At 46.3% G+C, this 17,708-nt stretch overlaps 1 protein-coding gene across 2 annotated transcripts in view; it reads right to left on the bottom strand.

Annotated features, from left to right (window-relative positions):
• The window catches only part of arfgef3 (ARFGEF family member 3), a 140,757-nt gene extending 124,929 nt beyond the window's left edge, over positions 1-15,828 (bottom strand). For both annotated transcript variants that reach the window (XM_078557463.1, XM_078557464.1), the window contains exons 1-2: positions 15,715-15,828; positions 2,062-2,113 (exon numbers count right to left, since the gene is read on the bottom strand). In XM_078557463.1, the coding sequence (XP_078413589.1) occupies positions 2,062-2,113; positions 15,715-15,802 (140 nt within the window). In that variant the 5' untranslated portion in view covers positions 15,803-15,828. The remainder of the gene's footprint in view (positions 1-2,061; positions 2,114-15,714) is intronic.
• Between the last annotated feature and the right edge of the window lie 1,880 nt (positions 15,829-17,708).

Below are 17,708 nucleotides of genomic sequence, written 5' to 3'. Positions count from 1 at the left end.
CTGAAACTAGCTTTTAATTCCAGATTTATCAACGGAATTTAAATTTGACCAGGTGCCGTGGTGGGATTTGAACCCACGTTCCCTGAGCATTAGCCTGGGCCTTGGGATTACTAGTCCAGTGACATTACCACGACACCATCCCCTCCCCTAATGCTGTGCATCAGTCAGGCTCTGCAAAGTTACACTGTTAGAACATGTTCAAAATCTCTATTCTAGCCTTGCTGTGCAGCAAGACCATAAGACCATAACATGTAGGAGCAGAAGTAGGCCATTCGGCCCATCGAGTCTGCTCCACCAGCAGGACTGTCAAATGTGTAGGTTATGAATTCACAAAGTCATTTGAGGCTGGTTTGTCTCAATTCACCAATCTCTAGACTTCTGGTGCTGATCTGATATGTTCAATATCTCCCCTAGGTTCTTCAAATAATTCTATTTGTGAATAAACACATTTAATAGTTTAGCCTGCTATGAATCTTTTTCTGGGGTGTCTGTTATCCACCTATTGAAGTGGCAAGTGACATTCGCAGCACACAAGTGCCAGGCAATGTCCATCTCCAACAAGAGAGAATCCAGCCATCTCCACTAGACATTCAACATCACTACCATCACTGAATCCCCCACCATCAACATCCTGGGGAATACCATTGACCAGGAACTTAACTGGTCCAGCCATATAAATACTGTGGCTATAAGAGCAGGTCAGAGGCTGGGAATTCTGCATAGAGTAACTCACCTCCTGACTCCCCAAAGCCTGTCCACCATCTACAAGGCACAACACAGGAGTGTGGTGGAATACGTTCCACTTGCCTGGATGAGCATAGCTCCAACCACATTCTAGAAGCTCAACGCCATCCAAGATTAAGCAGCCCTTAATTGGCTACCTCATCCACCACCTTAACCATTCATTCCCTGTCCCACCGATGCACAGTGGCAGCAGAGTGTACCATTTCCAAGATGTACTGCAGCAATTCACCAAGGCTCCTTCAACAGCACCTTCCAAACCTGCAGCAGACACATGGGAACACCACCATCTGTAACATCCCCTCTAAGCCACTCACCATCCTGACTTGGAAATATATCGCTGTTCCTTCACTGTCGCTGGGTCAACATCCTGGAACTCCCTTCCTAACAGCACTGTGGGTGTACCTACACCGCCTGAACTGCAGCGGTTCAAGAAGGCAGCTCACCACCAGCTTCTCAGGGGCAATTAAGGATGGGCAATAAATGCTGGTTTGACCAGCAACACTTCCATCCCATAAATGAAAAGAAAACTAACAACGTAGTGGTATCCCTTGTGCTATCTGCTTGCATGTTGCAATCACAGTGAGGTATTATATGTCCCGTGACCCATACATTGAACCTTTCAACTCTGATGGGGTGTAAAATAGGCACTGAATGCCTGCTTGTTAATACACACTGTCCGATTCTTCTATCCAATGAAGCCAGTGGAACGGCAGAACCTAACCATCTCCCGTTGACATTCAATGGCATTACCATCGCCAAATTCCCCACTATCAACTTCCTGCAAGTTACCATTGACCAGAAACTGAACTGGACCAGCCATATGAATACTGTGGCTACAAGAGCAGGTCAGAAGCTGGGAATTCTGTGGCGAGTAACTCACCTCCTGACTCCCCAAAGCCTGTCCACCACCTACAAGGCACAAGTCAGGAGTGGGATGGAATACTCTCCATTTGCCTGGATGAGTGCAGCTCCCACAACACTTAAGAAGCTCGACACCATCCAGGACAAAGCAGTCGGTCAAAGATGGAAGTCAAGGCCAGAATGTCTCATATTGACAGGGCGAAGTTTCAGATCACGGATTCATCTGTAGAGGTTGCGTTTGTGGTGAGAAAAGGTTAAAAATATTGGGAGCAAACCTGAGTTGTAACCAGTGGAATTTTGGTTCTTTTCTATTTGTAAGATTTATGTGAAGGATGAGTTGCTACTCCAAAGGACATCCTGTTAGATAATGGATTCTCAGGGTTATTTTTAACACATCAAAAACAGGCTGCATTCAAGCATGCATGCTTAAGATTTTAATAAAACTGAAAGGCTTACCTCAGTTGATAAGTGGGTAGTTTGGCAGCACCATTTTCAGATTCCAGTGTCTCTGAAAAATGAGTAATAGTGATTAAGTTATTTTTACAGTCTGGAGTACATCCCTTGCATCAGGCTCCAGACAGAACTCTATATGTTAACCCTCCTGTTCCCTCAAGGTTTCTTCAGTGGGCACAAAGAGAAGGACCAACAAATACCACAGAGACCAAGTCCCATTCCTCCTACCTCCTTGTGCTCACTGGCTTACAATGGCCCCTGCCTTACCAGTGTCTCAATTTTAAAATTCACGGCCTAGTGAGCCATGGCCTCGCCCCCACCCCCCCCTCCTCCATATCTTTGTGACCACCACCAGCCCTACGACCTTCCCGGGTCTCTGCGTTCCTCCAATTCCGGCAGGGTCGCCAGTTCCAAGGCGGCAATGGCACCTGTGGAGAGGAGACTCAGATCTGACAGTCCGGGGATCAGCTGCAAAGCCCCTTTATACGTGTGTGTTTTTTGCTTTGCCTGAGGGTGTGACATGATCCAATGAGCTCTGAAGCCCGATCGCTGGCACCAACAGAGGCTGCAAAATGGTAGGTGTCTAGTCTGCTTTTGTGCCTGTGCCCCTGCTATTTGAACCCCCACCCTGGTCAACAGCTCTCCCTCTGCCCACCACCACTCCCCCCCACTCCCCCCCCTCCCCCCCCCTGCAAGTCCCAGGACAGGAGGTTAAGATAAGTTTAAGGGTCTCAGGGTGGGAGGGTAGGGAAGGCCTTAGGCAAAGGGGGCACTCGGGGTGTCTGGGGAGAGGCTGGGGTGGAGGGAGGTCCAGCGGCCAACAGACCTTAAAGCTTAAAGGTGGGGGGGGAAGCACCCACAGTCAGAAGGGGACTCCTGGTGCAGGCACCGCCTCCCTCCCTCCCTTCCTGCCCGAGATCTAAGCCTGTTCGTTTTCGGGCTTCCTCGATGCCAGCCAAATCCTCCCGCCGGCCTAAAAGTTGAGGCTGGGTGGGAAACGGCTCTTGAACAGCCAATAATTGGTCACTTAAGGGCTACAACTTGGGCAAGGGCATCCAAGGCCTCGACCGTAAAATCGCTGTGGAGTCGGGGAGGCAGGAACCCAGAGGGAATCCTGTTCCTTCAATCACATGCTCTCCCCGCACCCCACCTAAAACCTGCCAATGGGGGAGCATGAAATTCAGGCCATAAGTACTGCAGACAAATACAAATATCTCCCTATCACTGCAGTATTGTAACCTGTAACTCCAGAGTCCCATGTGGCTCTTTAGTATCCCATTGACAGTTCCCAACCTTTGCCAGTAGGATTACATTAACATGATAAATGTTAATAAATGTTGATAAATGATAAATAAATCACATTAACATGATAAACCTCTAAAAAACTGAAGTCAAAGATAGCGAGAGCCCTGTTTTTATTGTAGTGATAAAAAGATAATATAAAAAGAATAAGATTAGTGAAGACAAATGTAGGTCCCTTAGGGTCCGAAACAGGAGAATTTAAAATGGAGAACGAGGAAGTGGCAGAACAATTAAACAACTACTTTAGTTCTGTGCTCATGGAGGAAGACACAAATAATTTCCCAGAAATGCTAGGGAACCAAGGGTCTAGTGAGAAGGAGGAATTGAAGGAAATTAGTGTTACTAAAAAAATAGTGCTGGAAAAATTAATGAAAGCCGATAAATCTCCAGGGCCCGATAATCTACATCCCAGGGTACTAAAGGAAGTAGCCATGAAAATAGTGGGTGCATTAGTTGTCATCTTCCAAAATTCTGTAGATTCTGGAACAGTCCCAGCAGATTGAAAGGTAGCAAATGTAACCCCACTGTTTAAAAAAGGAGGGAGGGAGAAAACAGTGAATTACAGACCATTAGCCTAGCCTCAGTAATAGGAAAAATGCTAGAGCCTATTATAAAGGATGTGATAACAGGACACATAAAGTATCAACAGGATTGGACAAAGCCAACATGGATTTATGAAGGGAAATCATGTTTGACAAACCTACTGGAGTTTTTTGAGGGCGTAACTAGCAGAATAGATAAGGGAGAACCAGTGGATGTGGTGTATTTGGATTTTCAGAAAGCTTTTGATATAGTCCCACATTAGAGGTTAGTGTATAAAATTAAAGCACATAGGATTATATTGGCGTGGATTGAGAATTGGTTAACAGGCAAGAAACAGAGAGTAGGTATAAATGGGTCTTTTTTTGGAGTGGCAGGCAGTGACTAGTGGAGTGCCGCAGGGATCAGTACTTGGGCCCCAGTTGTTCACAGTATTTATCAATAATTTGGATGAGGGAACCAAATGCAATATTTCCAAGTGTGCTAATGACATGAAACTTGGTGGGAATGTGAGCAATGAGAAGGGTGTTAAGAGGCTTCAAGGCGATTTAGACAGGTTGAGTGAGTGAGCAAATACATGGCAGATGCAGTATAACGTGGATAAGTGTGAAGTTATCCACTTCAGTAGGAAAAACAGAATGGCAGAGTATTATTTAAATGGTGATAGATTGGAAAATGTTGATGTACAAAGGGACCTGGGTGTCCTTGTACACCAATCACTGAAAGCAAGCATGCAGATACAGCAAGCAGTTAAGAAGGCAAATGGTATGCTGGCCTTCATTGCGAGAGGACTTGAGTACAGGAGCAAGGATGTCTTACTACAGCTGTACAGGGCCTTGGTGAGACCACACTTGGAGTATTGTGTGCAGTTTTGGTCTCCTTACCTAAGAAAGATATACTTGCCATAGAGGGAGTGCAGCAAAGGTTCACCAGACTGATTCCCGGGATGGCAGGATTGTCGTATGCGGAGAGATTGGATTGACTAGTCCTGTGTTCACTGGAGTTTAGAAGAATGAGAGGGGATCTCATTGAAACATATAAAATCCTGACAGGGATGGACAGACTGGATGCAGGGATGATGTTTCCTCTGGCTAGGGGGGTCTAGAACAAGGGGTCACAGTCTCAGGATATGGGGTAGACTATTTAGGACTGAGATGAGGAGAAACTTCTTCACTCAGAGGGTGGTGAACCTGTGGAATTCTCTACCACTGAGCGCTGTAGAGGCCAAGTCACTGAATATACTTAAGAAGGAAACAGATACAGTTCTAGACTCTAAATGCGTAAAGGGGTATGGCGAGGGTGCAGGAGTGCGACGTTTTGATGGAGGATCGTGTTGAATGGTGGAGCAGGCTCGAAGGACCAAATGACCTCCTCCTGCTCCTATTTTCTACGTTTCTGAGACAATCATTTATGCTGCACTTTACAGTTTCAAATAATCATTATTGGGTAACATCACTGTGCCCTAAATAAACCTGTCCAATTGATATAGCTACACTGTGGTTATCGATAATACCTTTCATTCAAGAAACAGGTTTTATGTTTGCAACCATTATCGATAATACCTTTCATTCAAGAAACAGGTTTTATGTTTGCAACCATTATTGGTTCCAATATAGCTGAGATGATAGGTTATCACCAGAACCAATAGGCAAAAAAAAATTGTCTTCATGTTATGTGTCTTAAGTTCAAGTTTGTTTTAGAGATGACTTTACTGACAAAAGTCTGGTAAAAAAAAGTCATCAAAAAACATGTTAATTCTGAGTTGGCCTTTTTTTCTATTGATACTTAAACTAATTGCTTCCATTTTGGTTAATATATATGCCATTCTGCAGGATACCAGAGACACTTGGCAATTTGCCAAGAATTTGGTTCAGAAATGCCATATTTCCTTCTTTTGGTTCCCAACTTTAAATTTTAGGCAATTTGTTTTAAAAAGGCCCTTCAGGTAAAAGAAAGGTTTCCAACCCCTGCACTAGAGTAAGAGCTGTTAGTCATAGAATCATAGAAATCTACAGCCACAGAAGGAGGTCATTCAGCCCATCACGCCAATGCTGGCTCCTTGATGCAGCTATCGTGTTTAACCTCACGCCCTCGCATTTTGTCTGGAACCCTGCAAGTTCCTCATCCTTCAAGAACCTGCTCAATTCCATTTTAAAATTATTTACGGATTTGGTTTCCCTTCTATTCACGATCCTGATCTGGCGTCTCTGAGTGAAAATAAAATTCCCCTTTTAGATCTTTCGCCAATGATTTTAAATCAATCACCTCTGGTTATTGATCCACTTGCCAGAGGGAATGGCTTTTTCGCTATCTAGTCTGTAGAAAGCTCTATCAGCAACAACAACTACTTGAATTTATGTAGCGCCTTTAATGTGATTAAAAATGTCCCGAGGCTGCTTCACAGCAGCTTTAGAGATCAAAATTTGACACTGAGCCACATGAAGAGAGATTAGGCCAGATGATCAAAGCTTGGTCAAGGATGTAGATTTTAAGGAGTGTCTTGAAGCAGGAAAGCGAGGTAGAGAGGCAGTGAGTTGTAAGGAAGATATTCCAGAGTTTGCAGCCTAGGCAACTGAAGGCACAGCACCAAAGGGGGAGTTATTAAAATTGGGGCAGCTTATCCTGAAAGCTTCCATTAAGTCGCCTCTTAGCTGTCTCTCTTCCGAGGAGAACGGTCCTAACTTTTCCAACCTCCCCTCATCACTGACGTCCTTCACTTCGGGTGACCTGACTTCATGACCGACAGAGAGCAATAGAACTGAAAGTAGGTCTGATTCTTCATGAAAATACATGGGATTTACCTGTTAGAGGATCTCCTGGTGGCTGATCGTGTAAAGACCATAAGGGATCATAAGACATAAGAGCAGAAATTAGGCCATTTGGCCCATCGAGTCTGCTCCGCCATTCAATCATGGCTGATAAGTTTCTCAACCCCATTCTCCCGCCTTCTCCCCGTAACCTTTGATCCCCTTACCAATCAAGAACCTATCTATCTCGGTCTTAAATACACTCAATGACCTGGCCTCCACAGCCTTCTGTGGCAATGAATTCCATAGATTCACCACTCTCTGGTGAATCTCAAGACACATTTATTGACCCTGTGGCAGGACAGAATCTCAGAATCATACAATGATACAGCACAGGAGATGATTCGGCCCATCGTGCCTGTACTAGCCTCCTTCAAAGAACTACAATATAGGATGTTGTTATGATTTAGAATGCACTAATGGAGGTGGAGGAAGCTGATTCATTGGTAACTTCCAAAAGGAAGTTAAATACATGCTTCAAAAATGGAACGTAAGCAGGTTATTGGGGAAAGTGTGTGGTGTGTGTGTGTGGCTAGCGCTCAAGGAGTGGAATTAGTCAAATAGCCCTTCCAAAGAGCTAGCTCAGGCATGATAGAGTCATAGAGGTCTACAGCACAGACAAAGGCCCTTCGGCCCATCGAGTCTGCGCCAGTCAAACAAGTGCCTAGCTATTCTAATCCCATTTTCCAGCACTAGGCCCATAGCCTTGTGTGCCATTACATCGCAAGTGCACATCCAAATACTTCTCCAATGTTATGAGGGTTTCTGCCTCTACCACCCTTTCAGGCAGTGAGTTCCAGATTCCCACCACCCTCCAGGTGAAAAAATTCATCCTCACATCCCCTCTAAACCTCCTTCCCCTTACCTTAAATCTATGCCCCCTGGTTATTGATCCCTCCACCAAGGGGAGAAGTTCCTCCCTGTCTATTCTATCTATGCTCCTCATAATTTTATACACCTCAATCATGTCCCCCTGACGGGCTGAATGGTCACCTCTGTGGTGTATGATTCTATGAACGTTACTCTAGTGCTGTGTGTGCACAAGATGGACGTAAGTAAGAGTGACCATTATGTTGTTGATATGCACTGCCCTTCACAAGGGTCAAGTTTGCTCTCCCCTGATACAGCACATAATGTCAAATTGAGTTAAAGTCCCACCTGCCATAGTACACTGAGGGGCTGGAATTGGTGTCAAACACTTTGGACTGTGTGTTTAACATGAAATGCATATTGCAAATATAACCTGTAATTGTAAGTGTAGCAAGGCACCTCAGAGAGCCATACGGTGCAGTGAAGAAATTGAACTATATTGCATTTTCTGTAATGTCAAATTTGAACTATTCTATACGGTATTTTTACAAATTTTATAAATAAAGTATATCTTTAAAAAAGATGAATCACCTTGCATTTATATAGCGCCTTGCACAACCTCTGGACAGCTAATCACATTCTCTTTCTCCCAAACACAGGTCCTGTGCCTGACCTGCTCTTTCCAACCACGAGACCGAAGGGTCGTACAATCATACACACAGGGAGGAGGCCATTTGGCCCACTGTGCCTGTGCCAGCTCTTTGTAAGAGCTATCAAATAAATCCCATTTCCCCCCACCCCACCCCCCTGCCCTTTCCCCAAAAGCCTTTCAAATGTTTTCCTGCTCCCAGCATTTATCCGATTCGTCTTTCGAAAATCAGGATCGAAACTCCTTCCCCCGCCCTTTCAGGCACTGCATTCCAGATCACAACAACTCGCTGCATTATTACAACAAAAAAAACCTCCTCACCTTCCTCCCGGCTCTTTCGCTGCACAATGGATTCCAAATTTCGAACTCAATTATGGAAGTGGGGACAAGGCAGGGTGAGGCGACATATGCAGGAGACTCAACAATATACAAGAACCTTCCCCCTCCATACACCACCCCACCCCCCCTGCACCCCCCTGCACCCCCCACCACCCCACCCCCACCGCCCACCCCCCACCTTCCCCCCTACCCCCGCACCCCTCACCCAACCTCCCCCACTGCCCATCATCGTGGCTCAGCAAGCAGCTCACGGGTTTAATTCTCTAGGCTGCACTTTGCTAACCGATGTCATTCTGTGCAGCAGCCAGCAAGGTACAAGGTCCCCAGAGGAACGGGACGGAGTGAAATCTAATCAATCAGTCCATGATCATGACTGAGCTGAAGCTGTGTGGGCTTTTTAAAAACAAATAAATTATATTCTTTCATGCAATATGGGCGTCGCTGACAAGGCCCAGCATTTGTTGCCCAGCCCTAATTGCCCCTGAACTTGCCCGGCCATTGCAGAGGGCAGTTAAGAGTCAGCCACGTTGCTGTGGGTCTGGAGTCATGTGTAGGCCAGACCAGGTAAGGATAACAAGATTTTCTTTCCTAAAGGGCATTAGTGAACCAAATGGGTTTTTACAGCGATCGATGATAGTTGCCATGGTCACCACGACCGAGGCCAGCTTTCAATTCCGGAGTTTTATTAATTGAATTTAAATCCCACCAGCTGCCGCAGTGGGGATTTGAACCCCTGTCCCCAGAGCGTCACCTGGGCCTCCAGGTCACTAGACCAGTAACATTACCGCTACGTCAGGTAGGAGTAAGATTTGGCTGAACTAATGATGCTCCCATAGTCACATGGTCCACTGGAAATGAATGCCTCTCTTACAAAGTGGAGGGCATCGGGGAACCAAACCCTTCAACCGACAGCGCCTTCAGCGCCCTTGAGGTCACCCAGAACTCCGCTGTCCGTATCCTAACTCGCACCAAATCCCGTTCGCCTATCACCGACCGTGCTCCCTGACCCAGCTCCCGGTTAAGCGCCATCTCGGTTTTAAGATTCTCTCCCTTGGTTTCAAATCTCTCCATGGCCTCGTCCCTCCCCGGCTCTGCAAACTCCTCCAGTCCCCCAACCCTCTGAGATATCTGTGCTCCCCGAATTCTGGCACCCCCAGTTTTAATTGCTCCACCATCAGTTGCTGGGGTCCTTAAGCTCTGGATCTCCCTCCATACAACTCTCCACCTCTTTACCTCACTTTCCTCCTTTAAGACGTTCCTGAAAATCTACCTCCTTGACCAAGTTCTTGGTCATCATCCCCAATATCTTTTTACATGGCTCGAAGTCAAATTTTATTTTATAATGCTCCTGCGGAGCATTTTGGGGAATTTCATTACGTTAAAGGCGCTACATAAATGCAAGTTGTTGTTGGGAGGAACATTGACAAGTAAATATATTTTTAATAGGGGCGGTTGTCTATATTTTTTAGTGCTGCGCTCACCCCTATCCATGGAACAACATCTTTCCTGAGTTATATAAGGGCAGACCTAATTGCCTATAATTCTACAAGTGTGGCGTTGGTAATACCTGGTTTCTATGGTAACAGAGCAGGAGCTGGAGCCAGTTGCTGGGAACCCAGCGGCTGCAGTTGGATGAATGTCTGCTGACGTTTGCTCAGTAGCAAAGATGACTCACTAATGTCTGCATCATCCCCAGGAGGCTCTTGTATTTTAGTTTGCCTTCGCAGAGCAGTTAGATTGCATTTCTACTTCGCTAACTCCATTATTCAAGCTCCTCTTACCCTCCTTTCCCTCCAATGTACCCCCTGCCCCCCATTCCCCCACCACCCCCCCCCCCACCCCCCACCACCACACTCTCCCCTCTACACTTCCAAAAACAGTTCCATCTTTCCCTTTCTCGTGGCCAAAGGGATTGGCCACCAACCAACCCAGCTGGGCCCTCCTACTGTCTCGGAGATGGACAAGACATTAAACCAAGGCCCCATCTGCCCTCTCAGGTGGATGTAAAAGATCCCACAGTAGTATTCCCAAGAAGAGCAGGGGAGATATCCCTGGTACCATGGCTAACATTTCTCCCTCGCCCAACATCACTGAAAAATTGGATTATCTGTTCATCATCAGGTTGCTGCTTGCGGGATCTTGCTGTGCACAAATCGGTTGCCACTTTTTCTTACATTACAACAGTGACCGCACGTCAACAGTGCTTTTTGCTCTTTTTTATTCTTTCGCGGGATGTGGGCGTCGCTGGCAAGGCCAGCATTTGTAGCCCATCCCTGACTGCCCCTGAATTGGGTGGTTTGTTCGGTCATGTCAGAGGGGCAGTTAAGAGTCAACCACGTTGCTGTGGGTCTGCAGTCAGACGCAGGCCTGACCAGGTAAGGATGGTAGAGTTCCTTCCCGAAAGGGAACCAGATGGGTTTTTACAACAATCGGTGATAGTTTCATGGTCACCATTACTGAGGCTAGCTTCATATTCCAGGTTTTAAAAAAACATTTTTTTCGAATTTAAATGCCAACATGGGGGGTGGATTTGAACCCAGAGCATTGCCTGGGCACCTGGATTACTCGCCCAGCATCATTACCACGACGCCACCAAATTTCCCTCAAATTTCAACTTCATTGACTGCCAAGCGCTTTTGGGGCATCTTAAGGTCATGAAAGACGCTATACAAATGCAAGTCTTTCTTTCTAAGACAGTGAGTGACAGCAGTTGCCTGCGGCTCAGCATGTCCTGTCTCCAGTCGAGTAGAGGGACAGATGGCATCAGTTCCCCCTGGGGCCAATCCTCCTGCCACTGCCTATCCGATCTCCGCATCAGACACATACGTTTCTGACAAATGGAAGAAGGAAATTAGAGATGGAAAACTGTGCAACGCTTTCCCGGTGACAGTTAAACCTTCGAGCGATGTGAGGAGGTGTTTACATCTTGCTGCTGATAAACACAATCATTTTTTTTTTTAAAAACTTGATGGAGCATCTTCTGTTTTTAAAATTCGCTCTCATGTTATGGGCGCCACTGGCATTTCCTGCCCATTTCTAGTTGCCCTGAGAGGGTGGTAGCTACCTTTGCCTTAAGCCGCTGCATCTCAGACAGACACTGTCTCTTTTAATTGGCTGACAAGTTCCCTGCAATGTGGCGCTGCTTCATGCAATGGGTGAGAAATGTACAGATTATTCTTCCAGAGAAGGGGTACTGGAGACACGGGTGCTCAAAAGTCACTTGGACACCAGGTTAAATTATAGAATGGTTACAGGACAGAAGGAGGCCATTTGGCACATCACATCTGTGCCAGCTCTCTATAGGAGCTACTCAGCTGGTACCATTGCCCTGCCTTTTCCCCAAAGCCCTGCAAATTTTATTCTCTTCAGAATTCTAATTACCTTTTGAAAGCCACAACTGACCCTGCCTCCACCACACTCTCAGGCAGTGCATCCCATTTACTGCGTAAGAAAGGTTTTCGCCATGTCACCTTTAGCTCTTTTGCCAATGGCCTTAAATCAGTGTCCACTGCCTCTCAACCCTTCCCCCCGCCTACTCCGTGTAGACCCCTCGTGATTTTGAACACCTCTATCCAATCTCTTTTTCATCTTCTCTTCTCTAAAGGGGAGGAACCCTTGCTTCTCCAATCAATCTACATAACTGACTGGGCCAGGAGGACAGTATCCAATAAGCCAAATGACATTTTCTCCCCCCTGGCTTTCCTTGTATGGTTCGAAGTTGATTAAGTGCATTACCCAGAGGCCTATAGAGATAGGATGTTTATGTCGGTAGGTAGGGCTACATTTGGATCCCAGCATCTCCTGGCATGTGGGCACTGGGCTATGAGAACCCAGCTGCTCACCCTTCACAGCATGGGTGTCAAGGTCACGCAAACCAAGGCCTGGGGGTAATTTGCTTTAAAGGAAAGTCACATTAACAGTGGGTTATAAAGACGGCAAGTTCCTGGGGCCGTTAGATCCACTGCTACAACATTTAAGCAGCACATTTACAAACCATCCAAGGTGCTTCACAGGGAATCTAAGACACTGGGGCACATTCTCTGGATAAGGGGCCAATCATTCAGGACTGCGATGAGGAGAAATTACGTCACTCAAAGGGTTGTGAATCTTTGGAATTCTCTGTCCCAGAGGGTTGCCGATGCTCCATCATTGAACACATTCAAAGCTGGGGCAGACAGGTTTTTGGCCTCTCAGGGAATTAAGGGATATGGGGAGCGGTTGGGAAAGTGGAGTTGAAGCCTAAGGTCAGCCATGATCGTGCTGAATGGCAGAGCGGGCTCGATGGGCTGGGTGGTCTGCTCCTGCTCCTATTTCATGTGTTCAGGAGAGTTATCAAACAACAATTTGATACTGAGCAAGAGAAAGAGACATTGGAAAAAAGTGACTAAGGAAGAGCATGGGAGAAGAGATGGGGCCATGTTCCATTTTTCTGTGAAAGCCAATGGACTTACATGCGATATATAAAACATGCTGTTCCTCCTTGGAACCTGAGTTACAGTGACTGAATAAATGAAATTTATATTGCCTGAGGTTACAGGATCTTTACTGGGATTCGGAATCCATGATCCTGCCTGTTCTTCTGTGGTGGAAACATGCTGTGGAGACTGGCAGGGTTTTATTCAAACAAAACCTCACCAGAGAATGGGGCAGGGGAACACCCGTGTAATAGCGTTTACAGCAGAGGCTCCCCTCCCGTTCTATTGCAAAACACGAGTAGGTATTAAAACCACTTTGCAATAATACTATCACGTTGGCAACAGTTTGTAAACTACTTGGTCCGGCTTATTAGAAAGATATATAATAATTGAGATGAGGCCCTCGGGAGGAGAACTGTGTCAATGCCATGTTAAAACTGAAAGGTTGGCTCACTCAAATTAATGTTGTTACTGAAATCATTCTGTTTGAGAATTTTCACATCAGGGAACATGCTGCTCCAAATTAACCTCCATTATAGACTGGACACTGCAGCAACAACACAGGAGCTGTGACATACATTGCGACACAATCTTACTGATCACATTTATTCACGTCTTACACGTGAGTTTTATCGGTTTTTTTGCTTTCCTCCTCTCTTGACTCACTCTGCGATCAATCTGCTCAGGACCACTAGCCACATTGTGGTTCCTTGCCCAAAAGTCCGTCCTTCACATCTGAACTCTGACGACGGGAGAGTGGCGATTTGACCATAAGGGGCATCGCATTGCTATCCTGGCCTTGAAAGCCCCATGCGTGCACTTTCCAGAGCAGTGGGACTGGGTGGCAACTGAGGCTGGACATTCCTCTCTGTAGCCCAGACCTACCATGACTGATCATGGCACTGTAACCACTACCACCTGCCCCACTCCACCTCCACCCCACCCCCAACACACCTCAATACAGATTTCTGCATCCTTTAGGGAAGGAAATCTGCCATCCTCACCTGGTCTGGCCTACACCTGACTCCAGGCCCACAGCAAGATAGTTGACTCTTAAATGCCCTCTGAGATGGCCTAGCCAGCTGTTCAGTTGTGCCAAGTCTGCTACAGAAAACTAACCACAGGGGCTGCAGCGGTTCAAGGCAGCAGCTCACCAACACCCCCTCAAGGGCAATTAGGGATGGGCAATAAATGCTGACCCAGCCAGTGGCACCAACGCCTATGAAAGAATTTTTTAAAAGCACAGGTCTACCTAGGGCCCTTACACACTATCTATCTCAGCACCATGCTATGCTTTGCATTTATCTATCTAACCACATTGCACCACTACAACCACAGATAACTTCCCATCCAACTCCTAGAATCAAATGAAGGATTACGTTGATAGGGCTGTTAAAAAAAAACAAAATGGGATTCACGGTTTCACAGAAGTGGAGAGTACAGAAGTAAAGGAGTTATGCTAAAGCTTTATAAATTAGGCCTCAGCTGGAGTATCGGGCCCAAGTCTGGGCACCACATTTTCAGAAAGATGGGAAGGACTCGGTCAGGGAGCGGAGGAGATTTACAGGATAGGTACCAGGACTTCAGTCACCTAGAGAGACTAGAAAACTTAATTGTTCTCCTTACGGCAGAGAAGGTTAAGGGGAGATTTCATAGTGGTGTTCAAAATTATGAAGGATGCTGATCAGTCTCCAATGTCAGGAAAGTTAGTTAGTGGAGGACACGGATTTAAGATAATTGGTAAAAGCAACTGGAAGGAGGGGCAGTGGTGGTGGTTGGGGCGGGTGGGGCGGGGGTGTTGATGGGAGATAAGGACATTTTTTTTTACACAGCAAGTTATACAAACATTCAAATTAGGAGCAGGAGTAGGCCATTCGGCCCCTCGAGCCTGCCCCCCCCATTCAATAAGATCATGGCTGATCTGATTGTGGCCTCAACTCCACATTCCACTTATCCCTGACAACCTTTGATTCCCTTGTTAGTCAATAATCTATCTACCTCTGCCTTAAAAATATGCATTGACCCAGCCTCCACTGCTCTCTGGGGAAGATTCACGACACTCTAAGAGAGAAAAAAATCTCCTCTTCTTTGTCTTAAGTGGGAGACTCCTTATTGTTAAACTGTGTTCCCTAGTTCTAGTCTCTCCCACAAGGGGAAACACCCTTTCAGCATCCACCCTGCCCAGTCCCCTCAGGATCTTATAGGTTTCAATCAGATCACCTCTCACTCTTCTAAACTCTAATGGATACAGGCCCAACATGTCCCCATACGATAACCCCCCACCCCATCCCAGGTATCTGTCACGTGAACCTTCTCTGAACTACTTCTAATGGATTTATACCCTTTCTTAAATAAGCAGTCTTGATCTGGGATGATATAGGGAGATCCAATAGTGACTTTCAAAATATACTTGAAAATTAATGGGGTGGGGGGGAATCAGGGTTTTTGAGAGAGTGGGATTGGCTGAATAGCTCTTTCAGAGAGCTGGCACAGGCAATGAGGGGCTGAATGGCCTCCATCGGTGCTGGATGACTCTGCGATTAAAACCCACCCAGAACTAAAAACCAGACAACAGTCACACCACCTCTGGGCTTCCCTTCTTTACATTCAAAGTGTCTTAAAAAGCCCTCTCTGGACTGCCCTGCAAATTCCAAACCCCCAGCTTGTTTTTTTCTCTCTCTGTCTCTCTCTCTCTATCTAAAGACACCTTGTGAACACACAAGAATACGCTTTAAGTGATAATAAATATGTCTGAGAGGTGGGTGGGGAGAGAGAGAGAGAGATTGGTTCTTACCACATGCCAAGTTGCACGCATCCCTTATCGCCTTGTACTTGTTCCCCGAAGCTTCCTTGGAAATCCTCTTCAAAATTTCATCCATCATGATGGCACCAAACTGGGAGACGGAGTGTTGGGGGGGGAGTGGGGATCTGGGCAGAATGAAATGGGCTGATTGCAAACGGGGCGAAAAATCAACTTGCGATGTTACCTGGCGTTATCTGCAAGCGGACAGTCATCCAGGGGGGGTTTAAACAGGCCGAAGACACCTCTCCCTGTTTAAGGGATGGGGGGAAATGATAAATGCAATGAGAAGAGGTGGGGTTTGCAGGCGAATTAAAGGCGATGTCTGAGACCCAGTCACCCCCCCGCTGCAGAGCTGTTTAATGCGCTGATGCTCTGTCCTCAAGCGCTGGGCACCTCATCTTGTCCCTGTGTCCGGGTTCAAGCGCACCAGCCGCTGCCAGACTCTCACTCTCTCTCATTGCCAGGTCCGAGTGGGTGAGTATACAACACAGCAGACTGCAATCCCTGACATCCGCTGGAAACCCTGGAACCGGAGCACATGGGGACGCAGAATAAAATAATAAAACAAAAACAGAATTACCTGCAAAAACTCAGCAGGTCTGGCAGCAGTTTCGAGTCCTCACGACCCTTCAGCAGAACTAAGTATAGTTAGGAGAGGGGTGAAATATAAGCTGGTTTAAGCTGAGGGGAGAGAGAGAGAAGTTGAGGGTGGGGTGGTTGTAGGGATAAGCAAGCAGTGATAGGAGCAGAGAATCAAAAGATGTCACAGACAAAAGGATCAAAGAGGTGTTGAAGGTGGTGATAGAGGTGTCAGCTGTGGCTCAGTTCATAGCACCCTCGCCTTTGAATCAGAGGGTTGTGGGTTCATGTCCCACTCCCGAAAAAAAAACCAAGAACTGTGATTGTACTCGAAAGAGTTGCAATCTGTGACTGTTGATAACTCGAAAGAGTTTGAAGGTGGTGATATTATCTAAGAAGATGTGCTAATTAAGAATGGATGGCAGGACACTCAAGGTACAGCTGTGTTTAAATAAAATATAAATTAAGGGGGTGTGGGGGGGATGATTGCAGAGAGAAATCAGAGAAGGAACGAGAGAGAGAGAGAAAGAAAAAAATCACACATCTGCAGCAGGAGAGATCAAGCGCAGGGAAAAAAATATCCGCCACAGATTCAGAGTCCCAACATCTGGAGCTGGGAGTCAAAGTTGCAACATCCGCGGTAGAGCCGGAGTTAGAGGACAATCTGGAGCAGGGAAGTCAAAGATCAAACAGAGTCGGAGTTGGGGCTGGTGGAGATCAAGTGCTCTGGTTAAAGGGTCGTACGGGGAACTGGAAACATTAACTCTTGTCTTCCTCTCCACAGATGCTGTCTGAACCGGCTGAGTTTTTCCCGGCGATTTTTTGTTTCGGAGTTAGGACATCCGGAGCAGAGAGCCAGAACAGCAGAGCCAGAGCTGAAATATCTGCAGCAGAGAGTCAAACAGCTGCAACAGAGAGCACAGGAACAAGGCATCTGTGGACAATAAACTGGTATTTATTGCAGCAATAACTACAGAACACTTCATTTAAAAAAAAAATGTGTGGCTTTTCAAAGCAGAGGTTTATCCCTGGATTGTAATTGAATTTTACAGCATAGGAGGAGGCCATTCAGCCCATCAAGCCACTGCTGGCTCTTTGAAAGAGCTAACTAATTTGATCCACTCATTGGGCTCCCCCCATAACCCTGGACCTTCATCTGCTTCCACTATTTATCCACTTCTCTACTAAGAGACGTAGTGTTGTTTCTGCCTCTCAGTGTGGTAAAGTGTGAGTGACCACTCCCCTACTAACTTCCCATTTTCAAACTCCAACTTTGATTTAAATCTATCAACAAAATGTAGTTTACCTGCATGCCTTCCCCACGCCCAGATCTCAGAAGTGTCTTCCCTCCTCAGAGATACCTTTTCCTAATTCACTTACATCTTTCCCAATTAAATTATGTAACT

This window comes from Cetorhinus maximus, chromosome 14 (assembly GCF_964194155.1).
Source record: "Cetorhinus maximus chromosome 14, sCetMax3.hap1.1, whole genome shotgun sequence".
In the NCBI taxonomy this organism is placed as follows: domain Eukaryota; kingdom Metazoa; phylum Chordata; class Chondrichthyes; order Lamniformes; family Cetorhinidae; genus Cetorhinus; species Cetorhinus maximus.
The sequence above is the reverse complement of the archived record's forward strand: the minus strand, read 5'-3'. Positions and strand labels throughout refer to the sequence as shown.